The sequence below is a fragment of the Rhinolophus hipposideros genome (genome assembly GCF_964194185.1).
Source record: "Rhinolophus hipposideros genome assembly, chromosome: 23".
In the NCBI taxonomy this organism is placed as follows: domain Eukaryota; kingdom Metazoa; phylum Chordata; class Mammalia; order Chiroptera; family Rhinolophidae; genus Rhinolophus; species Rhinolophus hipposideros.
In genome coordinates this window covers 42564852-42590201 of record NC_138069.1, presented here as the reverse complement: position 1 = coordinate 42590201, position 25350 = coordinate 42564852, and the positions used below count along the sequence as shown (strand labels likewise).

The 25350-nt window shown below is 56.4% G+C and overlaps 1 protein-coding gene across 2 annotated transcripts; it reads left to right on the top strand.

The window, feature by feature from the left end:
- The first annotated feature begins 594 nt into the window (after nucleotides 1-594).
- On the top strand, nucleotides 595-23958 carry SLC29A4 (solute carrier family 29 member 4). Of its 2 annotated transcripts, none has more exons than XM_081035812.1 (11): nucleotides 595-705; nucleotides 13762-13950; nucleotides 15413-15541; nucleotides 15915-16028; nucleotides 16499-16627; nucleotides 17534-17608; nucleotides 18574-18821; nucleotides 19651-19792; nucleotides 19946-20133; nucleotides 21421-21661; nucleotides 22758-23958. In XM_081035812.1, the coding sequence occupies exons 2-11, from the start codon at nucleotides 13773-13775 to the stop codon at nucleotides 22898-22900; spliced, it is 1587 nt and encodes a 528-aa protein (XP_080891938.1). In that variant the 5' UTR covers nucleotides 595-705; nucleotides 13762-13772; the 3' UTR covers nucleotides 22901-23958. The 2 variants fall into 2 exon arrangements, with proteins under 2 accessions (XP_080891938.1, XP_080891939.1); XM_081035813.1 differs by lacking the exon at nucleotides 595-705 and adding an exon at nucleotides 10091-10287.
- Nucleotides 23959-25350: the final 1392 nt, after the last annotated feature.

Genomic DNA, 25350 nt, shown 5'->3' with positions numbered 1-25350 from the left:
ATCTCTCTAATGTCTGTCATCTCTATCTCCCTCTCAATCTCTGAAATATCGCAGTCAACCATCTCACCCATTCACAGACCCCAGATGTGGCAAGCTGCTCAGAGAGACCTCCGGACAGATGCTTTCCACCCAAGGAAACGTGTATCTCACTCAGTTTACCGTTCTGTGTCACAAATTTCTGGACTGATGAATTATCATCTTATAAAGCTATTTTCAGCTTGGGAACAAATGAGTCCAGTGGTAAGTAAAACCCCAAAGCTGGCACTGTCATGTTCTTGCCCCCTCCTCTCACCCCATTGGCATGTCTGGGAGGGGCTTGGTCTGGGAGCCCGGAGAAAGGAGCATGAGGAAAGCAGAGGCAAGTAGGGAGCGTTCTGGACTCACAAGGGCTGGACAGGCCCCCTGAGGCCCAGAGAGGGCAAGCGCCCTGCCGGGGACACACAGCCTGTGGTGCCAGCCAACACTCTGCAGCCCCGCTGGGCTGGGTGGCTCCTGCGACTGCTCCAGTGTTTTCTCAGCACTTGGGAACAGATGGCTCCAGTTCCCACCCACGGAAACCAAACATTTTCCCTGGTTACCCTGCTAATTTGCTCACAAGCCTCCTCTTGTAAATAGAGAGTACAAAGGCTTCTTCGCACAGCGTGCCTGACGAGAAAATTCTGATTGCCCTGGAGAGACTGCAGACGGAGCACAGGAAAACCCCAGGTAAGGCCCAGGTGTGCCCATGAGCTTCAGCGGCCAACCTGTGAGAGGAAGGGCGCTGGCTTGGGGTCCAGACAGGCCTGGGCTTCAGCCCTGGCTCTGCCACGCCCTTGGAGCCTGGCTGGGAAGCCTTGGGCCAGGCCCTCCTGCTCGCTGGCATCTGTTTTCTCACCTGTGAAATGGGCGTGCTATTTCCGGAGCAGTAGAATATGAGTTGCTGTTGGGCGCTCGGGGAACTGGGGTATCTGTGAGAGTCTGGGCACTCTTCCCCACTTCGTCTGCGGACAGCACAGTGAGGGCCGGACCATGGGCTGGCCTCACCCTGCCCCCTCGCTCACCCATCTCCTTTCACTTACCCAGCCCTCCTCAGGTAAGTGAAGGAGGGCTGGGTAAGTGTCTTTGCCTCTCTGAACCTCGTCCTCGTCTGCAAAATGGGGTGTCGTGGAGCCTCCCTCAGGTGAGGCCTGACACCCTGTGAGGACTCAGGGCCATCCCTCCCAGCAGCCAGGGGAGGCTTCCTGGAGGAGAGGGCTAGGGCACTGAGACTTTGGGAATGAGTAGGAGGTGGTGAGGTGGAGGGAGTGTGTGCCCTGACAGGCAGGCCCTCCAGGTGGAGGGAACCACATGGGTAAAAGCTTGGGAAGTAGTCCCCTCATGGTGGGGGAGGGGAGAGCTGTAGGGAATGGGGTGTGGCTGCTACCTCCAGAGAGGGGCAAGGAGGGTGGGTGGGGAGACACCAGAGGGCAGAGGGTGGTACAGGGTCCAGGGTGGGCAGGAGCACGGAAGGGTTTGGAGCAGGTGGAGAGAGAGGTCAGGGCTCCAGGGGCAGCAGCTCGTACCTGTCCCCAAGGATCCCATCCCCCCAACCGCATGCACAGAAGAGTTCTTCCATAATGAAGAGCTCTTCCTGCTAAAAGCAACTGCATTTTTCGGGCTAGCCTCCAGCAGCTGGGGGCCTTTATGGCCCCTCCTGGCTGGGCTGGGTGTGTTGAGGGGTGGAGGTCCAGAAGGCCACATATGGGGCCCCCAGTTCTGGAAGCCTGGCCTAGGGTGTGATTCCCCCTGATCTCCAGGCTTGGGGACTGGGGTTTCCAGCAGGCAGCATAACCCGCAGGACAGACAGGGCTGGCTGAGGAGGGGCCAGTATGCTTGGCCACGCCTTGTGACTTGGGCAAGCCCTCCCACATCTCCGAGCCTCAGCTCCCCTCTGTAATAGTTTCCCCGCAGAGTCACTGTGTGGTTTGAGCAGCCTGGGCACTTGGCCCAGAGCCCGCTCCTAGCTGGAGCCCATGACGCCAACCCCCACCTCGTCCTGCTCAGCACCACACGGGCGTCCTTGCCCCTCTTAGGAGAGGGTCATGGGCTTTGTTTGTTCATTCATTCTGCCTTTTGGCCCAGATGGCTAGGTCTCATTTTCTCCCGAGTCTGACGATGCTTGAATGGAAGGACAGCGGGCAGTGAGCTGAGCTGCATGAGCAGACAGGGGCTGACTGCTTCCCGAGGAGGAGCCTTCTCTCTGGGCCTGGGCTTGTCCAGCTCCAGGAGCCTTTCTGTTCAGATCAGGAGCACAGGCTTTCACCAGGGGAGACTGAGGCCTTAGAGACTGTCGCCCTCCATGATCCCTGAGGCCCGGCCCCACCCAGTGTGTTCAGCTGGCTGGCCCTGCACAGTGCCCCATGGCAGCGTCTTTCCCTCTGCCCTGCGGAGACCTCCGCACCCAGCCAGCCTGCTCCCTGTCCCTCCCCGCTGGGTCCTGAGCAGGCCCCCTCACTCCTGTCTCTGTCTGGCTCTTGGCTGCATGTACAGGTTGATGGGAAGATTATAATTGGCTTTAAGTTAATAAGTCAGGAATAATTAGGTTTGAGCTCTGCAGGAAGCAGATGGCACAGCCGCCAAGGCCGGCATTAGCCCCATTGGAGCAGCAGGGAACCCGGGGGCAGGGGTGGGGGGCACTGCTCGCGCCTCTATTCTTCTTTCTCTCTAACATTTTGTTATGAGAATTGTCACATAAAGGACAGTCGAAAGACGTGTGCAGTGCACACCCACGTGCCCACCGCGTGCATGTTGCTCTACTTACTTTCTGAGAGGGCCCCATCCACCTACCCCTCCGTCTCACCTTTCTCAGTGCAGTTCAAAGTCCGTTGCAGACATCAGTACACTTCAGCCCCAAACGTGGCTGTCATTCGCTGGAGGTCAATATTGGCTTTTGGTTTTGTTGTTTTTTGGGGGGAAAATTTACCAACAGTGAAACACACAAATCTAAAGGGACCATTGCTGAGTTTTGACAGATGGACACATCCCGCAAAGCAAACCTCTGTCAAGATGTAGAGCATGACCATCATCCCAGATGGTTCCCACATGCCCCACCCTCCCCAAGGGGAGCACCATCTTGCCTAGTCTAGAACTTCCTTTGAATGGGGCCACACAAAGGGCGGTGAATAACTTGTGTCTGTCTTTTTCATTCAGTACATTTGAGATTCATCCCTGCTGCTACATTTGCAGCGTGTTCCTTTTCAGTGCTGAGTGGTGCTCTGGGGGTGGATGGACCCGTCTGGTTGACTATGGCCTCTTGATAGGTACCTGGGCTGTTTCCAGGTTTCTACTTCTAGGAACAAAACGTGTATATGTCTTTTTGTGGACAATTAGTTTTTTTTTAAGCTTATCTTGAGTCCCTCTTTCCCCGTAAACAAAACAAGCCCATTCCGTAGCTGGAAGGGACAAGAAAATGCCTCAATGCACTCATTGGTCTTTGGGGGGGCACATCTCCCCAAACTGAGTCGCTTTGGCAGGCCATGGTGGCCCATGGTGGTCTGGGGTGGCCCCTGTTCCTTGAAAGGGATGAACACGGGTGGACAGCTGGTGGTTGTCACTGCAGTGGTGGGAGCTAGTCTAGAAAATTCAGCTTGGGCCCAAAGTGTCTCCCTTGCGATTCATGCACAAGGCCACACACTGGGGGTTTGTTGGATGGGCCACCAGGAACAACAAACCCAAGAGCCCCCCAGGAAACGATTCACCCCAAGGCAAAGATCCCACATAGAGTATTGCCAAAACAACATGGTGCTGGGCTGAGCAAAATCTCAAGGTGCCTCTGTCAGGAGTAAAAGAGGTGGTTAAGGCAGTGATTAAAACCCTCAGCTACATGAAGAAACTTCTCGGAATCTCAAAAGTGGACATCTTAGACTCCCTCAGCTAGAATAGAGAGCTTTCTCGTTCTTTAAGGGCCTTGCCCCACAGCCCAAAACAGAGAGAGGGTGTCTCAAAGAGATCTGTGGGTGCAGCTTTGACCTAAGGTTAATCTGATACACAGGAAGCCCACCAAGTTTTTAAAGAAATGACATCAGTTTGGACTGAACAGAGTGAGCTGAATCCTGCTGGTGGGGCGTAAAGCACTACCCTTACTGCCCACTCCTCGAAAATGAGTGTGTAGAAGGAAATGGGGGAACACCTGGGCTTTGGGTTAGCCCTGCCAGCACTCAGGTATCACGGGAGCAAGTTAACAGGAGAAGGACACCTTTCAGAAAGCTCACTCTGCCTGCCTTGGGGGTGGGTTGGAGGGCATAGTGGGGGAGGCTAAGAGACCAAGGGGGGGCCCTGGTGGCCATCCCACCCAAAGGTGCTTTGGGGCAGGGGCATCTGAAGCCATTTAGAACAGCATGAGGCCCTTGCCAAACAAGGACAAAGCAGTGCCCGGGCCCTGGCGGTAGCAGCCCTCTGCTCCCTCTGTCTGTGATGAGACTCTCCCTGTACCAAGCTGGATGCCTTCACGAGCCCCATTGACAGAACAGGCATGGCTTCAGGCCCCTCCCTCTGTCCTTGCCACAGCCCGTCACTGGCTCATTACACGGGACCTTAATTGGCTGCGTTTTTTATCCTGGCAGATGGCTTTTTTCCAAAGGAGGGTTGCTAACAGGGGTGGCAGGGCACACATTGATTAGCAGAGTCCTGTAGCTGTCAGTGAGGCCTGGCCAGGCTCCTCGCACGCCCGGCACCCCCACAGAAAACCCTTTCCTGGCTCCGCCTCTGGGTCACCCCCAACAGAGACCTCTGATGTGACTGGTGGTAAACACACAGGTTGCAGAGCCCCAAGACTCAGCTTTGACCTACCAGCTAGAGACCTGTCTCCACACACAAATACATTTTTAGTGCTTCATGCTAAACGTGTGCGTGGAGAAAAGCATTACAAACAAGCTGATGTGGGCTTGCTGTAGAAAAAGAGAAAGGAAGATGATGCCTGTCCAGTCCCCACATTCAATGATGACCACTGGTTAATATTTTGCTGCATTTCTAGTCTTTTTCACTAGGCAGAGAGAACGTACAGTCGGCACAGTGGTGTATCCTGCCTCTCCCACTTACTGTTAAAAAATCCGGAGAGTGCAATAGGCTACAGTAAAAATCAGTGTCCCTTCCGTGACCCCAACCCCCCAAACTCCTCTCAGACTCAATCACTGTTCCCTTCCAAAAGCAGCTGTGTACAGGCAGGCACACTCACATGTGCTCACGTTTTTTAACACTAATGGTTTCGCGCTATACACACTGATTCAGGCGGGTCTCCAGAGAAACAGAACCTATTGCGTGTGTGTGTGTGTGTGTGTGTGTGTGTGTGTGTCCCAACCAAGTTGACACACAAAATTAGGCATCACACGCATTTTTCTGCACCTTGCTTGTTTGAAACACTAAACAATGTATGTCGTAAATTATTCCATAGTAGTAGGAGTAGAACTGCCTGATTCTTATAATGATTGCATTTTGTGCTGCTGAACGTTTGTTTCTAAACTTTCACTGTTACAAAAATGCAACAAATATCCCGAGGATATAGATTTCAATAGATATGCAAGTGTAACGTATGAATTCTTAAAACTAGAATGAATGGAACAAATGACGTGTGCATTTACATTTTTTGATTGACGTGCCAAATTTCCTTCCACAGAAGCTGTGTAAACTTCCCCTCCCACCGCGATGCCTGGGAGGGCCTCATGCCCTCACCTTGCCTGGCCTGACTTCACATATTTTGGATTTGCCAATATTCTAGGAGAAAACTGGCCTCTCAGTGTAGTTTTAATCTGTACTTTTATTATCAGGTGTAGAGTTGGGCAATTTTTTGTATGATGAAGCCACTGTTTCCTTTTTTTGTAAATTATCAATTCTTGTACTTGAATCATCTTTTCTATTGGTAATTGGTTTCCTTCTCTTTGATTCGTAGGTGCTCATTGCATATTAAGGAAGTAAGCCCACTCCCTGTCTGTGTGTTGCAAATATTTCCCCACTTTGGCATCATCTCTTTCATTTCATTTATGATGGGTTTTTCCGTGAATGAATTTTCTATTTTTATGAAACAGTCAAATTTAGTGGTCTTTTCATTTGTGGCTTGTAAGTTTTATGTCTTGCTTAAAAAGAACTTTCTACAAGATTATCGAAAACTAAAATCTGGATTTTTTTTTTTTTTGCTGTTATTTTTTGTTATTTTGGGTTTCAGTTTTGATATAAGGAATGAGGTAGAGATTCAATTTTATTTTATTTTCAGATTGTCACCTAATGGTGCAAAAACCATTTACAGAATAATCCATCTTTCTCCCACTAATATGAAAAGCTACCATTATTTTTTTAAAAAAGAAAGAAAAGCTACCATTATTAGTGCATGCATTTGGGTTGACTTCTGGAACTACATCCGGTGCCCTCGATTGGTTTATCTCATCAAATCTAGCAAATGCTGCTGTAAACGCGAAAGCTTTGTTTATACTCTGTATCTAGCACGTTAGTGTCTCCTCCTTACTCTTCCTCTTTCAGTATTTTCTTGGCTCATTCTTGCAAATTCATTTTCCCATGTGAATTTCAGAATCCGTTTATCTACTTCCAAAGGAAGGACATCTTGCTGGTGATTTTACTGGGATGGTGTTAGATAAGGGAATTGATTTAGTAAGAAATAACATCTTGGTCACACTTGTAGTAAGAAATGACATCCTGTGGAAGAACAACTTGTCTTCCTCTGGTTCCCTCACAAAGGGGTTTTTCTAATGTCCTTTTAAATCTTGTTTTCATACGGACATTGAACATTTCTAATTAAGAATATTCCAGGGAATTTTATCTATTTTGCTGCCATTGTATATTAATCTTTTCTTTCATTACATTTTTCTAATTGTCATGCCCAAGTAGGAAGACTGTGGAAATCTCCTAAAAAGTTTCCATTTGGCTAGCTTGGATCTTTTAGCTGTATATCCTATCACCTACAAATCATAATAATTTAACTCCTCTTTTCAATTTTTATAGATTTTATTTCTTTCCTTTGTCTAATAATGTCAGCTAGGACTCCAAAGGCGGGAGGAGGAGAAGGTTAAATAACAGAGCTGAGAGCAGACATCCACGTCTTGCTTCTGTGTTTAAAGAGACGTGCCTTTTGACGGGCAGGACAAAAAAGGCCACTGATCCATCTTCGGCTGTTTTTGTAAAAATTCAGAATGGATGTTGTATTTTATCAAATGCCTTTTTAGTATCTAAGTAGATGGCTGGATGATTGTTCCTTTGACCAATTAATATGATGAGTTATATTAATAGCATTTTTACATGAGGCAATCTTGCATTCAGAGTGTTGTAGGATATTTTTATTTTAATGCGCTGGTGGGTTCTGCTAATATTGTATTCAGGACTTTATACTGAAATTCACAGGTGAGACTGGTCTGTTATTTTCTTAGAAAAATCTTTGTTGGGTTTAGGAAATTCTTCTCTCCTTTTTCCCTGTGCTGTAGAATATTTAAGTTACACTATGGCTCTCTCTTTAAAAGTTTGGTAGAATTCTGCAATCCTGTAAAACTGCCTAAGACTGGGTTTTGAGCAGAGAAGTAGTTCTTCAACAAATTTCTCTATTTCCTCTCCAGTAATTGCTCTATTTAGATTTCTTTTTCATCTAATAGCAGTTTGACTGGTTATTTGTATTTTCCAGAAAATCATTTTACCACTTTTTTTCCAATTTTTTTTGTATGCAAAGTATCTTTTGTATTTCCTTTCATTTCCTGTTCCTGTGTCACTAAACACCCGCACAGTCAGTTTTCCACATTATTATAAATACTTCAAAACCATATACCCTTGTGGTGACTTCAGATTTCTCTGTGTGGTTACGTATCATCCCACTGGTTTTCTTGAGTTTTTCTAAGAAACAGTGTTGTCTGTCCCCCACCATGATGAATGTTACCCACTCTTCTTGGGAGATGGGGCTGTTTGTAATGTTTGGCTCTTACGATGAACATTTTTGTATATGAAACCTTTTCTGTATCTAGAATTATCTCCTTGGGCTACATTTTCTGGATCAAAGAGTAAGCATGTTTTTTAGGCCTATTTACTTTCCAGAAGGGTTGCTTCAATTTGCATTCCCACCAGCCGCCTAGGTTTCCAAACCCAGGTCACAGCATGCTCCCTCCGATGAAAACACTCCAGGGACCCCAGCGCCTCCCCACTGCCAACAAGACCCCCTTGGGCTGGCCCTTGGGCTGGCCTGCCCACCACTCGCCCTCATCTCTCACCAGATAAGTTCCTCCTTCCCCTGTCTCCCTACACTGGTCTTCTTTCTGTCCTTGAATATAATGAGACTTTTCTGGTCTCAGGACTTGGTTCTGGCTGCTCCCTCTGCCCAGAACACCCTCGTCACAAACGTCTCCACAACAGGTGCCTTTCCGTATCAGGTCTCTCAGCTCAAGTGTCACCTTCCCAGAGCGGCCTTCCCTGACCATCATGTAATGTCCACCACCTTGCCCACAGCCACACACCGTGGTCTGTCCCATCACTCTGTCTTACTGTCTTCCAGGCATCTGACGCTTCCTGAAATGACTGTACTTGTATACTGCCAGTGTCCCCCATTGGACTGAAACCCCATAGGGGCAGGGATCCCAATGTGTCCCCTGCATCTAGAACCGTGTGTCACACACACTGAATAAGTTTTATTCACACCCAGGACAGCTTGACATGGCTTCCCACATAGGCCCTTTCAAAGCTCCAGGCCCATGAACCATCAGGCTCAGTAACTAAGATTAATGACATGGATCAACTGGCCATGTCCCCTGGCCCAAAGGACAATAGAAGAAAGGCAGGGGACACATCCCACCCCTGAGGGCACATCTGCACCATCTCAGTACTTCACTCAACACAGATTTTCTCAGCACCCAGTTCAATCCACCCTTCATACACATATTTGGCTCCTGCTGTATGCCAGGTACTCCATTGAGCACTGAGGATCCAGAGAGAAATAAAGCAGGCTTTGCTCTCCAGGAACATCCAGTTTTGTTTTTTTTCTTTTTGTTTTTTTTATTGGGGAAGGGGAACAGGACTTTATTGGGGAGCAGTGTGTACTTCCAGGATTTTTCCAAGTCAAGTTGTTGTCCTTTCAATCTTAGTTGTGGAGGGTGCAGCTCAGCTTAAGGTGCTGTGTTCAACCTTAGTTGCCCACAATCCCTTGTGGGAGTTGAACCGGCAACCTTGTGGTTGAAAGCCCACGTGCTCCAGCCAACTGAGCCATCTGGCCACCGGGGAACTGAGCGGCAGCTCATTGACTCATTCTAGTTGTGGAGGCCACAGCTCGCTGGCCCATGTGGGAATCGAACCGGCAGCCCCATTGCCCAGAGCTCGCGCTCTAAACAACTGAGCCACCTGTCCGCCCCAGGTCCAGTCTTTTAGAAGTTATGGGCATGACATTGAGAAAAGGTGCCGGCCACAGCTGTGGGCAGAAGTATCTCTGCGGCCTCCATGGTTGATGCCCAAGAGGGTCTCAAGGCAGGAAGAGCTAGTGTGGTGGAAACTGAGGGGAGGGCCTCCAGGTAGGGGCCCCGCACATGCTCTGACAGATGTCTGTGTTGATCCCACCCTGGTGACTCAGTACTGGGTGGGAAGGGGACTTGCCTGATTCCCACGGACAGGCCCTGGCCCAGGGACTGGGGCACAGGGTGGGACCCAGGCAAGGGAGCTGCTGCAGCCCCTGGACCTGGCCGGAACCCGCATGATCTCCAGCTCACGGACTCCTGCTGATCCTTCAAAACTGAGTCTGGTTACCCTAAAGACTTGTCCCACCCACAACCCAGCATGGCGCCTTAAGCCTCCTCCCAGAGGACCCAGGGATGGGGTGGCAGGGTAGTATAGGCCTGGGCACCAAGGCGGAGGGTAGGGTATTTGGGGGTGGCTAGATTTGGGGCTAGATCAGCTGCAGGTCACCTCAGGGTCGCCGGGGCCGCTAAGCCCGGCCACGACTTCTGCAGGGGTCTCACCCTCGCCCCAGCCTCTGCGGAGGGAGCCGGATGGGGGGGGATGGGGGGAATGGGAGGAGGAGGGCAGGCGAGCGGGGCGGGGCTCCGCGCGGGGGGCGGAGCGCGGTGGCCCTGGCTGTGCTCGCCGCTGCCGCTGCGCCCCCCGGACGTGCTCGCCGACCCGGGGGCCAGCGGACCCGGACCCACGGAGGACGCCAGCGGCGCCCGGCCCAAGGCGGGGCGCGGGGTGGGGAGCGCAGGGCGCAGCGGGCCGGGACGCGGGCGCCCAGGGGTCCCGGCGCGGGGGGTGCAGGCGCGGACCGGCTAGGGCGCGCCGAGGACCCCCGGGCCGGGCGGGGCAGAGGTAAGCAGTCATCGCGGAGGTGGTGGGCGGGGGCGGAAACGGGACGAGATGCGGGGACCTGTCGGAGCCTTTGTCTGCGGCGCGCGCGCGGCCCCACTCCGCGCCGGCTCGGGCCGCCGCGTCCAGGGGCGCGGGCACGTGACCCTAGGGACCCCGAGCCCCCCCACCCCACCCCTGTCCCGGGAAGAGAAGACTCCCACCCACGACCCTTCCAGCATCCGGACCGGGCCAGCCCTTCACCAGCCCATCTGCGAGCCCAGGACTTATACCCGGGAAGGGGCACGGGGCTTGGCACCACTCCTTCTCCCCAGCGTCCTAAGGGTCCTTCCACCTGAAGTTCCTCCCTGGAACTCCCTCCACCCCATCTCACGCCTTCCCCCAGCAAGCCCCCTCCTAGCTCTTGGAAAAGCCGCTGGACAGACAAGGCGGGGCCTGTGCTGGGGGGGTCACCTCGCAGTGAACCCCAGAGTCTGTCCCTGGCCTAGGAGCTCAGGCCTGGGGACCAACTTTGGTCGGGGCAGGCAGAAGGGGGCTGGGGGGGGTGGGGGGAAGGCAGGCTGACAGTGTCTGGAAGCTGCGGGAACCAAGACTGGGAGGGTGACCCAGCTGCCCCAGCCCTCAGGCAGTGCCTGTGGCCAGTGCAGTCAGTGTCCTCCTGGGCTCCAGAAAGGGGGTGGCTGGAGGGTCTTGAAATGCACTTTCCGGTGGGCAGAACCAACCAGGAGGTGTTGGGGCAGTCTAGAAGGCTTGGCTATGGAAAGAGCAGCAGAGAACTCGTAAGCTGGCCTAGGCACCTGGGCACAGGGGCCCGGGGCCGTCCGAGAACGTCCACGGCCAGGGCCCTGGCCCACCAGGAGTGTGAGGCCTGAGGAAGGCCCTCAGGCTGGATTTCCACATAGAATTTAGGTTCCCTTGTCCCCTCTGTAGGGGCGCAGTCTGGAGATGGAGCACAGCCCCTGAGGGTCAGCCTGGCCTTGAGGTCCAGATGCCCGGCACCTCCACAGTGCCCTAAGGGGCACATTCGGAACAAATGTCCACTCGGTTACAGCTGAAATAAGGGGAGCCAAAGGTAGTCAACCTGGCTGGGGCTCCAATATGAGCCGTGTGACCCCTAGACTTCGCTCTCTGTGCCTCAGTTGCCCTTTCTGCAAAGTGGGGACATTAGCTGTTTTTCAGGACTGCTGGGGTTGGGGGATCTCTTGGTCCCCAGCAGTGCCCTGAAGTGGTGGCATGTGTGACTGCTGAGTACTTCCTGTGTGCAGACTTTCCTAACTATCACCCCGTTTGTAAGGTACTCTCTCACCCTCCTCGTCCACAACAGGCAGATGGGGGAACTGAGGCCCAAGGGCTGACCTGTGGGCCAAAGAAATGTGCTGAGTCTTTTCAGTTGCTCCCCAGGATGGGCACCGAGGGGTCCCGGCAGGGTGGGAGGGGGAGAAGAGAGCCCAGAGCACGCAGATCTTTAAGAACATGTGCATGTCCTTACATTTTAATTAAAGGGAGATACCATAGGAGGACGGGTAGGCTGTGGGTGGGCGATCTGAGGCTCTGTGCTGCTGGTGTGGACCATGAGAGGTCTGGGGAGGGACATGGGGGTGACTCCTCAGTGCACACCTCTGCCTCACCATTCTGTGTGGCCTGGCCTCTGCTCAGGCCAGTGACTTCTGGGGGCCATGGGGCCGCGGCAGGGGGAGCCAGAGCCCCCACCTCCAGGAGGGAGCCTGTAGGAGCACATGGGGACAGTGGCTGGAGTGGCTGGTGTGGGTGGCAGCTGTCTGCCTCATCACTGAGCCGGAGGGAGCAGTGGGGCCACCTCCTGGCTGGATGCTGAGCACGTCCGCCGTCCCGGGTGGCGTGGCCTCTCAGCCCGCTGGAAACCTCACATGGAGGCCAGGCGTATCTGGGCACTGCATCTCCAGAGCCTTTGCTGCACACAGGCCCAGGGAGTCGGGGTGCGGATGTCCTCCAGGGCTGGGCTCCCACTCCCGTCCTGAGCAGGTCATGAGGAGGGGCGTTCCATTGTCCTAGTGCCCCTGGTATGTGCAGACAGAGGGAGGCTGGATGGGCCACCAAGGGTCTCCAGGCATCGAGTGCGGGATCCTGCCCAAGGCCACTGTCATTCAAATCCAGGCCAAGCTCTGTCCTAAGTCCTACTCTGTGTCCCCCAGCTCCAGATGTAGGAGGCCTGGGGCTGGGGGCTCAGAGGAAGAGCACTGGGACTGAAAGGGGGGTTACGTTCTGGCTTCCCAGGAGAAGCCCCCACCTCTTCACCGCTCATGGGTGCCCACCAATCGGTCAGCCCCCAGCTGGCAGAGGCAGAATCTCCCAAGTCTGCAGGAGCAGCCTGGAAGCAGGGATGGCTCTGGGCTCCCAGGTTCCAATAAAAAGTCTGTGGAGAGCCAGGAAAGGGGGAAACACAGGGCTGGGGGAGGTGCTCGGTAACCTGCTGGAGGCGGGGAATGGGTAAACAGAGGCAGGAGGGCTGGAGGAAATGAGATGAAACAAGCAGGCAGAAGAGGGGCCATGAGCATAGCTGTGGCCCAACCTCAGAGAGAATCAGAGGAACTCTGGGCATGTGGGGTCCTCCCCCGGCTTCTTCCATAGGGTGTCCCACACATCCTTGCGGGGGGCGGGGGTGGGGGTGAAGCAGAGATGCCACACTTGGCGCCCGTTGGTACAGTGTCCCCGCTCTGTGTCTCATATTCTCTACAGTGAGCATGTATCCTTTTTGCAATCAGACAAATGAATAAGGTAATTAGAAAAACAAATTGATAAATGTTGTAGGGGAAAAAACACACGTAGACACACAGGGTTACCCACACAGGAGGGGTGTTTGTTCATCACGAAGCAATTAACTCCTTCCTTTCCAAAGAGAAGAGCTAGCCGATTTGAATTGAAGCAAGAGAAACTGAGGCAAGACCAAAGGAAGGACTTGCTGTCCCTGAAGATGGTTGGCCCCCACACGGGGCCATGATGGCTCAGCGTGTCCACAGGCCTGGGTTTGGGTAGGGGCTCCACCGCTTACTGCCTGTGAGAGCAGGGTGATGGGGCAAGGGGCTTGTCCACCCTCTAACCCTCGCTCTCCTGGTCTGTAAGATGGGTGAATATCGGCCCCTCCTCCCAGAGGGAAATGGTGTGTGGGACACTTGGACACAGCGCTGGCACAGAGAGTGTTCGGTAGTGTCTGTGGTGATTGCTCACCGAGTCTCAGCATTCCACCTCCACGATATTCCTCTGCTCCGTCTCTCTGTCCATGCCCACTGCTGCCACCCTCACGCAGGCCTGCGACACTGCTTGCCACGGCAGTGAGGGCAGGCTTCTTCAGACACAAATCGTGGGACGTCACTCGTCTGCTTAGGTTTGTGTGCTCCATCACGCTGTTTCAAAACGCTCTGCAGGGGTGCAGGCTTGGCAGCTTGGCAGTGGGGTGGGGGTCCCCTTCTTGCTCCCTCAGCCTGCCTCCTCTCTCCACAGCACAGGCCGCCATGGGCTCTGTAGGTAGCCAGCGCCTCAAGGAGCCCAGCATGGCGGGCACGCCGGACAGGAGAGTGATGACAAGCTTCAGCTTCGACAGCTGCCAGCTGGAGGAGGAGGAGGCAGCAGCCAGGGCAGCTCTGGGCCAGGGTGGTAGGGCCAGGGGTGCCCCGATTTTCACAGACTGTGGTGAGTGAGGGTGCGGGTGAGGTATGTGTCTGGCCCTTGGGAGCCGTGGGGGATCCGGGCCATTGATCAAGGGAGGCAGCGTGTGTCGGGATCGATTAGGTCTGAGGCAGTTAACAACCAAACTCACCACCTCTGCGCCTTCAGCCTAATGCCGCATATCCAGTACAGGTCACAGAGCCAGGCTGAGGAGGTGCCCTCTGAACGTATGCTTCTGTGACTCCTGGGCAGGTGGAAGGCACATGGTGACTCATGCACTAACCAGTGCATAAAACTTCTATCTGAAGTGACACAGGTCACTTCGGTCACATTCATTGGCCAAAGCAAGCTATGCCTCACTTCAGTGGAGATGCGAAAGTACCTGAAAGGAGGAGGACTGACGTGAGGTTCAAAGGTTTGGTTTTTGTCCCAGCTGTGTGAACTTGGGCGAGTGTCTCGATCTCTCTGAACCTTGGTTTCCCCACATTGAGGAAATAGCCAATTGCCTGTGAGATCAGATTTGCAGGGTGGGCATCATGTGGGGCCGGAATCCGGCAGATTTGGGTTCAACCCCAGCTCCCATTCCTCTGCTCAGGGGCCTCAGGCAAGCCATTGTCTCTGGGCCCTGGTCACCTCATCCCGGTGCCGCTCTCAATGCAGTTGCAACAGAATCCACAAAACATTGCTTAGGACTGTCCCCGGCACTTGCTCCCCCCACCCCCAGAGTGATAGCTCATTTGGGGGTGGTTCTGGTTTATACTAGTACCACTTCAGGCTCAGAAACAGGGTCTTATTCCCAGGTTCCGACTCTCTCTTCGCAGATAGGGAGTGGAGTTCTGCTGTGGGGTTGGGATAACCTCCCTGCCACCATGTGCATGGACGTGCCAGCCCTGAGCCCATCCCCATGGTGCCAGACTCTGGCAGGCGTGGCAGTAGAGATCATGGGGCAGTGGCCCTGGCCACCGTGGCTATAGAAGTAGATGGTGGCCCTGGTGATTTTAACTGTAGTGGCCATGGTGATGGTGGCTGTGATACTGGTGGTGGTTGTGGCTGTGCAGGTGAGGGCAGCAGCTATGGCAGTGATGATCATGGCCATCATGCAGTGGCATTGGCAACCATGGCTGTGGGAAGGGATGGAAGCCAGTCATGGCAGCCATGATGCTGGTGGGCACAGTGGAGTGGCCACGGTGACAATGGACCATGGATATGTGACGGTGGTCATGATGGTGAGTGCTATGGTGACAGTGACCATAGTGTCTGGTGACTTTTGATGAGGGCTTTGGTGGTTTGGAAATGGTGGTGGTGGCCAACTGATGGTGGCCATGGTGGCAGTGGTTCTGGTGGCTGTGACAGGTGAATGGTGGCATGGGATGGTGGGATGCCATGTCTGTGGTGTGGATGGTAGGTGCCATGGTAGCAGCCCTGGTGCAGTGCCCGTGGCCGTGACAGCTTGCCCCCTTCTCCCCTGGTGTCTCGGGTTGAGCAGCGGAGGAGCCGGTGCCCGATGACCGCTACCACGCCATCTACTTTGCGATGCTGCTGGCTGGCGTGGGCTTCCTGCTGCCGTACAATAGCTTCATCACCGACGTGGACTACCTGCATCACAAGTTCCCAGGTGGGTCCCCCACAGCCACACTCTGCCATCAGAGGCTTCCCGGCACACTCAGCACTGGCCTCCACCTTCTAGAAACCCTATAGGCAGGACCTTGCTCGGGGATCCTATCCTGGCTCAGCTGTGAATTGCTGAGTGATCTCAGGGCAGCCACTCACCCTCTCTGGGCCCTCAGTGTGACAGTAGAGATCATGGGGCTGTGGCCCTGGCAGCCATAGCCCTAGAAGTGGATGGTGGCCCTGGTGATTTTAACTGTAGTGGCCTTGGTGACGGTGGCTGGATCAGCCAAGGTTCAACGTGAGGAGGCAGCACCTGGTGGGGCAGGTAGAGGGTGGGGGCTTCCCCTGAGCATCTGCTGCTGGCTGGCCCCCCACAGGTACCTCAATTGTGTTTGACATGAGCCTCACGTACATCTTGGTGGCACTGGTGGCTGTGCTGCTGAACAATGCGCTGGTGGAGAGGCTGAGCCTGCATGCCAGGATCACCACCGGTACACCGCCCCCGCCCCGGGCTCCCAGCTCTCAGCCACCCCCCGGGTCCCTGCCCCTCACTCCCTTTGTCTGTAGAATGGGGACACCGCCTAGGAATGTTATGGGGTTCAGTGTGTGAAAGCAGGGTCAGGCCCGTGGTGGCTGCACCACACGGGAGCATGTTATTTGCCCCTGGGCAGGCTTTTGTGTATCCCACATCATTCCAGGGCCCAAGCTCTCCCTCAGCCTAGTCTGCTCTCCATTTCCCATTCCTCTCTATTGCGACATCCAGCTTCAAGGCCCAGCTCAAACAGCGCCTCCTCCAGGAACCTTCCAGATGCCCTCTTAGACCCCTAAGGTATCCCCAACTTTCCGAGGATCAAGGAGGATGGCAGAGAGAGGGCACCCCAGACCTGGCTGTACGAGGGGGGTAGATGAGTGGATCCCCAGCCCACCGCTCACTGTCCCCCTCTGGCCTCTCCCCCCACAGGCTACCTCTTGGCCTTGGGCCCCCTCCTCTTTATCAGCATCTGTGATGTGTGGCTTCAGCTCTTCTCTCGGGACCAGGCTTACGCCATCAATCTGATTGCTGTGGGCACCGTGGCCTTTGGCTGCACAGGTAGAGACAGGGCGGGGGTGGGGGGCATGCTGAGCCCCTAAGTGCCCTCGGTGCCCATACCACCCAAGCCCCGTTCACCTGCGTGGGACATACTACATGAGACGAGCCGGGCTTGGTGCTGTCCTTCCCCACTCCTCTCCATGGTGATATCCAGCCCTAACAGCACCTCCTCCAGGAAGCCTTTTAGTACAAATGAAATCAAGGCTTCCTGAAATAGCCTCAGTCCAGACAGTGTACTCAGGTCTGTTCTGTTCTATTTTGTTAAAAAGACAAATGCTGGTAGGGACCAGGAAATCCAAGTGTGCCAGCCCTGCTCAGGGTCGACATCTAGGCAGGGACTTGCTCGACGGTGGGCTGTGAGCAGTGCATGCTCATTTTCCCTGGACTTGTCTGTGTGGGTGAGGGTGAGAGCTTATGCTGCAGTAACAAATGAGCCCAGAAATCTCAGTGGCTTCAAAAAACAAGACTTATTTCTGGCTCTTGGCTTTGTGTCCGTGCATTGATGGGACTCCACACAGTCACTCAGGGACTCAAGCTGCTAGCGGCCCCGTCTGTGTAACACATGGCCTCTTCAGTCACTGCCATTGGGTGAAAGAAAGATGGAAGTCCTTGCAGCCTTTGCTCTACCTCGTCCAGAAGTGACATGTGTCATTTTTGCTCATGTTTCATGGGCCAGAACTAGTCAAGGTGCCTGGCTGGCCCCAAGGTGGGCACGTGGAAGGCAGTACATGCACCATTTGGTAGGCAGTGCTGTTTCCGCCACGCTCTGCAGGGGGGTTGGACCCAGTCCCTCTGCCCCTGGTGGTATTAACGTCTGTGGTGGTAACACAGTGTTCTCAAAGTTTGGAATTTCATTCCCAGTGGACAGGTGATGTGTTGTCACAGTTATTCCTCTCTTCTCTCAAGTGCAGCAATCCAGCTTCTACGGGTACACGGGCATGCTGCCGAAGAGGTACACCCAGGGGGTGATGACGGGCGAGAGTGAGTATCTGCAGACCCCAGGAGGGGGTGCTGGGCTGCCTGGGCTCTTCCTGGGGAACCCCCATGATGTGCCCCAGATTAAGGCCGAGCTCACAAACTCTGGGCCTGCCTGGTTGGGGACGGCGACTTTTGTGATGTGAGAAGCACGTGCCTCTGAGCATGGCTCTAGTGTCTTGGCAGGCCCTCTGCCTGCGTGGGGTGTGCATTCCGTGTGTCTGTGTGTCAGTGGCAGGGGTAAGTCCACCTAGACTCATGATGTCAGTGCCATATCCCAGTACCAAGCTCTCCTTGGATTGCCAGACCCAGGAGCCACCGCTGCCCGGCACGCCCAAGTGGCTTCTCACTTCCCAAAGCCCACCCGCCCACGCTCAGTGAATGGCACCCTGTGCTCAAACCCAGAACTTACCCAGCAGCCTTGGACTTGCCCTGCAGGCTGATTCTTTGCCCCAGCCCCTGGTCTAGGGGGCCGACTACCCCTCGTGCCCCCCCCCCAGTCCCTCTGACCTGGGACAGCACCACCATTAGCCGGGCCGTATGCACGAGGGCCCTACTCCTTGAAGCACCTGCGTCTAGATGTCCCCAATCTTCCTTCCATGCCTGGACAGGCCAGGGTCAGGAGTGCTGCCCAGGCAGCCCACCCCCACCTTCCTTTCAGCTCCTCAAACGGGCACACAGAGCTCCTGCCCACCCCTGCTGGGATGCTTGTCCCCTGGGGGGACAGTCTCTGCTGCCTCTGCCATCAAGCACTGTCGGGGTTTCTCTCACTTGTTTGCATTCTCCCACTGAGCCCCAGGAAGGCAGGGCCCACACAGTCACCTTCACTGTCCTCAGCAGGCACCCAATAAATGCTCCTAAGGGGCAGTGAGCAGCAGCAGTGCCAGGGAGGGTGGGCACATTCTGTGTTGTGTGTCGGGGGCTGGGCGGGGCTGAGTGGGGTCCCCAGGCCCACCGCCCGCCCCTCGTAGGCACGGCCGGCGTAATGGTCTCCCTGAGCCGCATCCTCACCAAGCTGCTGCTGCCCGACGAGCACGCCAGCACACTTATCTTCTTCCTGGCCTCCGCTGGCCTCGAGCTGCTCTGCTTCCTGCTGCACCTGCTGGTACGGCGCAGCCGCTTCGTGCTCTACCACACCGTGCGGCCCCGCAACAGCCGCCACGGCCACAGAGCCGGCTACCGCGTGCACCATGATGTCAGCACCGGGGACGTCCACTTCGTAAGTCCCCACCTGTGTCTTTGCCACAACATCAGGGAAGGAGCCCGGGCACCACCTTTCCCGGTCCCAGCTGAGCTGTCCCAGAGCGGCCCCCTCAGGCTGTGGTCTCGGGCTCCTTCCCACAGGGCCACCTTCATTCTGCGGACCAAGGTTTCATCCCTTGGTAGCAACATACGTCTGTAGCCTGAGTCCCACCTGGCTGGGATGGCCCCTATATGTGGCCTAAGTCCCAGCTGGATATGACGGCCCCTATATGTGGCCTGAGGCCCTACTGGGCTGTTGCCTGAGCACCCTCAAGCCCTCCTGGTGCCATCCTGGGGACCTGGGCACCCTCTGGTGGCGGCAGGGCCGCATAGTCCCCAGAGAGCCCAGGGATGGCAAGTGTGGGGAGTCCTGAGGGCACCTGCAGGTGAGGCTTATGAGGGCTGGGTCACGTGAAGGGCAGGGCAGGGAGAGCCAGGTAGTCACCCAGGCCCTCGGCTGGTGACACTGCAGTGAGCCAGAGACACCGTGCTTGGAGCCCAAAGACCTGGAGACGGGCACGGGGCGGCATGCTGTGACAAGGCCCACACTGGGAAAGGACAGAAACTGGGGCCCCCCTTACTGATCAGGGAGATTTCTCAAGGCGTGGCTTCTGGGCGGATACCTGCGCCGTGAGGAGGGGGCAATGTGAACATGCCCGGGAAGGGCATGGGGGGCAGGGAACAGCTGCAAGGCCTGAGTCTGGGTGGGGCTTCTGTCTGTGCGTGAGAGGCACTGAGGAAGCCGGGGAGGCCAGGGGCCGTGCAGGGCCCCCACCTAACCCCATCCCGCTCCGTCCTCCCTCCAGGAGAACCAAGGCCCAGCCCTGGCCAACAGCAGGTCCCCAAAGGACAGCCCAGCCCACGAGGTGGTCACCAGTGGCAGGGGCGTCTACACGCGCTTTGACGTGCCTCAGCCACGAGTCAAGCGGAGCTGGCCCTCCTTCAGAGGTGGGCGGGCTGGGCCCCGAGCTCACAGCAGTGCCACAGGCACTCCTGCACCCCCGGGCCCCAGTCATCCCGTCTGACATGGGGGTGCTCAGGCTGGCAGTGGGCAGAGGCTCTGCAGGGTTCTGCCCCTGACCCCCAGCCCGCCGCCCACAGCCCTGCTGCTGCATCGCTACGTGGTGGCCCGTGTCATCTGGGCCGACATGCTGTCCATCGCTGTGACCTACTTTATCACGCTGTGCCTGTTCCCGGGTCTTGAGTCCGAGATTCGCCACTGTGTCCTGGGCGAGTGGCTGCCCATCCTCATCATGGCCGTGTTCAACCTCTCTGACTTCGTGGGCAAGGTGGGCTGCCGTTCCGCCCCTGTCTCGGGGAAGGGGGAGAGGACACTATAGGTGGGGGCTGCAGCCCACTATAGGAGTGTGGGGACAGAGCCCCAGAGAGCAGTTTCCAGGCTCTCAGCCTCATGTGGAGGGGTGCTGGCTCGGATTGTAGATGGCCGTCAGCTGTGGCTGGTTGGCCATCAGCTGTGGCCATTGAGCCATTGGCCACTGATATAACTGCCGCGGCTACGGAGGGGAGCCGAGGAGAGTGAAGGAGGAGACTGAAGGAGAGTAAGGAGAGTCGAGGACAGTTGGTCGGTTGGCAGCAAAGCGGACAGCAGGTCACACGTGTAAACCCAGCCTCCAGTGAGACCATAGTGGTATGACTTCCCTACCTATGGCTCCGTGGGTGTTCCTTTTTGGCCTCACCATGTCCTGCGTTCTTATGTGGGGAGCGGGAGCAGAGACCCCGCAGGCCGCCCCGCCAGACACCCCGCACAACAGGAGCCGTGGGAGGAGGGGGGCAAGGAGGGGCAGGCCCTGAGCTGAGGAATTGCGTGGCTCCTGGGTGCGGAAGCCAAGTAGCTGAGACCAGAGCTGTGGAGAGTGGCCCTGATAGACTCCCCAGGCCAGCCCTGGAGTATCAGCTGTGTCTGGGAGGCCCACGCCATTGGTTAATGGGTCTCTGACAGCACAGGTGCAAGCAGTGAAGTACCCCAAAGAGGCAGAGGCGCCTAGCAATGGCTCAAGGGGTCACAAGAATCTGGGCAGAGCGTCTTGTGCTATGAGTACAGGGTGAGGTCGGGTCAGCGCTGGAGGAAGATCAAAGCTGTCGGTCTGGGCCAGTCCTGCCATGGGCCTTGTCTATGTGAATGGAGAACGTGAGGCTCAGAGAGGGGAAGCCATTTGCCTGAGCTCACACAGCTGAGAGGTCCGAGAAACTTGCATGTATGCTTTGAGAGGAAGCAAGTGGGCTCAACACCTGATCCTTCTACTTCCTGCTGTGTGAGTAGGTGTGAGGGGCCCTGACCCCCTGAGCCTCGGCACCCTTGTTTCTCAGAGCCCACCCCGTGAGGGGTCTGTGAGGATTGAATGGGGCCGTGCCGCATTCCAATGGGTGTTGGGCACACAGCAGTACTGGGTTTGGTGGGTTTTTGTGGACAAAGCTGGGAAAGGACATCCACATCCTGAGGTGGCCCGAGTCAGGAATGTCCTGGAACAGGGTGTGCGTCTGGAGGCTGCAGTGGGGACGCGAAGGGCGTGGGCTTGGGGGAGGTGAGGGCCCACGTGCCTGGCTCCCGCCCACAGATCCTGGCGGCCCTGCCCATGGACTGGCGGGGCACTCACCTGCTGGCCTGCTCCTGCCTGCGTGTCATCTTCATCCCTCTCTTCATCCTGTGTGTCTACCCCAGCGGGACGCCCGCCCTCCGCCACCCAGCCTGGCCCTGCGTCTTCTCCCTGCTCATGGGCATCAGTAACGGCTACTTCGGCAGTGTGCCCATGATCCTGGCGGCTGGCAAAGTGGGCCCCAAGCAGCGGGAGCTGGCAGGTAAGCCCCGCTCGTCCAGCACCCAGCCCGCCCAGTGGACTCCTCAGGACCATCAGTGCTGCGCTGCCAGGCAGGGAAACCGAGGCCCATAGCAGGCAAGGCCACACAGCCAGAAGGCACATTTGGGTTCCAGGGGCCAAGTCAACCTCAGGGAGTTCGGAGGTGTGAGGACGTTCATCAGTCACTTACTCCTTCATTCCACAACTACCTGGTACGGCCCTGCTGTGTGCCAGGTGTTGGACTAGGTGCTGGGGACGCAATGGTGACAAAACAATGATCCCTGTGCTTCTGGGGCTGATAGTCCAGAGGTGACAGACAAATAACAAAGAACGACAGAGAAAAATAAAGCAGAGAAATGGGATGGAGGAGTCAAGGTGGGGGGTTCACAATGTAAGCAGTGCAGCCTGGAAGGAAGGCTTCACTGAGGAGGTGACTTCAGCAAAGATCTGGAGGTGGTAGAGAGCCCGTGACGTACACGGGAAGAGCATGTGTCAAGGCCCTGGGGCAGAAGCAGCAGTGGGGGCCGTGGAGGTGGGAGGGGGCCTGCCTGGAAGAAGGTGCTACATTCTCAATCTGTTTTGACGGTAGAGCCCACAAGGCCCACTAACCCACTAGGGGGTGAGAAAGGGACAGGGGGTCAAGAAGGACTCCCAAGTTTGGGGCCTGCCACTCAGAGCAAGAAGGTTGGATTGCCGTCAGCTGAGATGGGGAGGGGGTTTTGGTGGGGAAAGGGTGCCAGAGTTGGGTTCCAGACACAGTAGGCTCCAGAAGCCCCTTGGACATCCCAAATTGTCCATGACAATGAAGCAGTTGGAGACAGGAGACTGGAGATAAAGAGAAGCAGGCAGTGCCTGGGATTTCCTGCACATAACAGTCCTTGGACAGCCCCCTCCCCAGGAGCTGGCACCTGGTACCCACTTCACACCTGGGAAGCCAAGACTTCAGCTCCAGCCCTTTTTCAAGGGGCCACCGGGTTCATCCTCGTGGGTTCCGGGTTTGTCCAGGTGGATGTGGCTGCTGTGGTCCTGCGAGGGCTGCTCGCTGCCCATGCTCCCCTCCCCCCCCCCCATCAGCTCAGATCTGGTCTTGTCCGCAGGGAACACCATGACCGTGTCCTACATGACAGGGCTGACACTGGGCTCCGCCGTGGCCTACTGCACCTACAGCCTCACCCGGGACACGCACAGCACCTGCTTCCACACCTCCACCACCAACATTTCCTTCTCTGCCGGCCTCTGAGCCAGCGGGCCCAGCCTGCCCAGGAAGGGCTGCTGAGGCCCCCAGCAGGGGCCCCAAGGCCTGAGGCCCCCTTGCCGCCCCCGCCTGCAGTGCCTGTGGAGCCCTGGCCTCCTCCCCATGTCAATAACACCACCCCCTAGGTCCAACCGCCCGTCACTGTGGCCCCAGGGTTCTGCCGAGTTAGGGTTGGTGGAGGCCGGGGAGATGTTGGCCACCAGGGGTTCCGCCCAGCACTGTGCTCCTCGTCCTGTCTCACACCTACTGCTTGCCCTCTATCTGTGCCCAGTGGTCCCAGCTCTAGCCAGGCCAGTGCTCTGTGAGGTCACTCACGGTCATCCCCCCCCAGGAGAGCAGACCACCAGCGTGTCCCTTCTAGCGACCCCTATCCTCAGATCAGCTTTGAAGGTCCTGTGGTCCCACTCACACTGTGCATAGCACCTGACCCAGCCCCTCCTTACAAACCTCAGAGGAGAGGGCCAGCCCCAGCCTTGTCACCCCGTAGGCCTCTCCCCTCCCCCCCAGCCTTAAACAAAACATTTGCTCTGGAGGAGTTGTAGCCCTGGGTCTGAATGGTGTCAGACCACAGTCTGTGCTGGCATGGGCACCTCCACCCCACGCCCAGACCCCCTCACACACCCTGCACCCACCTGAAGCCACAGATCTGACCCAGGCCCCCCGTCACCTTTCTGGCTTCTCTACCTATCTGTGATACAGGAAGAGGACAGTTTGTGACCCTCACCTCCTACTTTGCAGCCCCCACAATCCTGATTGAAGTCAACTCTTGACTTGTGTCTTGATCCCATCCAGCAAGGCCCGAGGCGGCGTGAGTCCCTGACAAGTAGGGTAGGGGTTTCACCCCAGCCTGGACCTTCCAGTGCCCCAGGTTGGCCGAGCTGAGGGGATCCCGAGTGTCCTGCCAAAGATGGGCTTTTCCAGGGGAGGATGGTCTGCCCCTTCACACCCAGCACAGCTGCGACTGCCTGCCCCTCTGTGTCCCGTCCGCCATCTGTCCACTAACTATACCGCACTGGCCATTAAAAGATGAAGGCAGAAAACTGACCCCTGGCCGCCTCTGAGTAATGTCTGCAGGTAGGGGCTGCCGCCCCTTGTCAGCCACTGGGATTGGGGAGAGGGGCTCCCACAGGACAAGGCCCAGCCGCAGAGCTGGGAAGCCAGTCTTCCCATCTGGAAAGTGGCCCTGCCTGCACCCAGGCCTGAAGTTTCTAGGGGGGTGGGTCGGGATAGGTCAGGTAGCAAGGGGTTCTCCACACACCTGGCAGGCCTGGACGGGTTTGTGGGGAGGGGGTGGGTGGTGGAGGTGGGGACTGGACGCATTTGGGATTGGAAGGCTCTCAAGTCAGGGAGTGACTGCATCCCACTCATTTGAAGGGGGAGAAAAACGAGAGGCAGCTTGCCCCCTGCTCCCAGCGACTCAGAGTCAAGCCCTGAGACTGAGTGTCCTGGGCTCAAGGCCACACCCTATTATTGGTATGTGTGACCTCCGCAAATTCCCACTGTTCTGTGACTCAGTTTCCCCAAGGAGTGGAGTTGGTCCACTCTTGGATGTGGGTCCCTTGGAGGAGGGTTGGGGAGGTGGACTGCCCGCCCAAGGGGTCACCTGTGGCTCCAGGCCTGCAGCCTCTGGGACCCACCCACAGGAGACCCAGGCAAATGCCAGGACAGCTAAGGGGGCCAAGTCCGCGCAGGGGATGCCAGCGGGGACACCAGGTGGCGCCCGCGCGCTGCTGCTCCCGCAGCTCCCCGTGTCGGAGGGCGGCCCACCTCTGCGTGACTCAGTGTCTGTGAAACCCGAGGACCTTCCGAGCCCTTCCTCTGGCCAGACGCTGCCTTCTTTGAATTTACCCTTCTGTTTGCCACGCTGTTTCCTCTACCCGCAGCCATGAAACAGCAAAGCCCAGAATCTCATCTGCACTGGGTCTCTGGGAGGGTACACATGGGATCAGGATGAGAGCTGAGCTCAGGGAGGAGGGTGGCAGCGCCAGGTCCAGGGCCAGCCTCCCCAAACCACCGCAGGGGTGCCGACCCTCCAGCTCCGCAAGGCTCAGGGCCCCTCAGACGTTCCGTCGCCGTGGGCTTCAGGTGTGGCCGTGGCTGGGAGCACTCAGCCCCACACAGTGAAGGAAGGAAAAGATGAGGCACGGCCTCCAGCCCCGCATTGGCTGAGAACTTTCTGCACTCGCGGACACGATCTGTATACCTTGGGTGCCCAGTGCAGCAGGCTCGCTCTGCTGACCCATAGGAAACACCACTGGTGCAACCCACAAGCTTTTCCTTCCCTTTCATTTAAATTAGGTCGAATTTAAGTAGCCGCATATGGCCAGTGGCACCCAGCTTCTGTGCTGAGAAATAGCAGCCCCCACGCCCCCCACCCACATTCTGATACCATGCCCACCGCAGCCCCTGAAATGAACCACTCCAGACAACAGTAC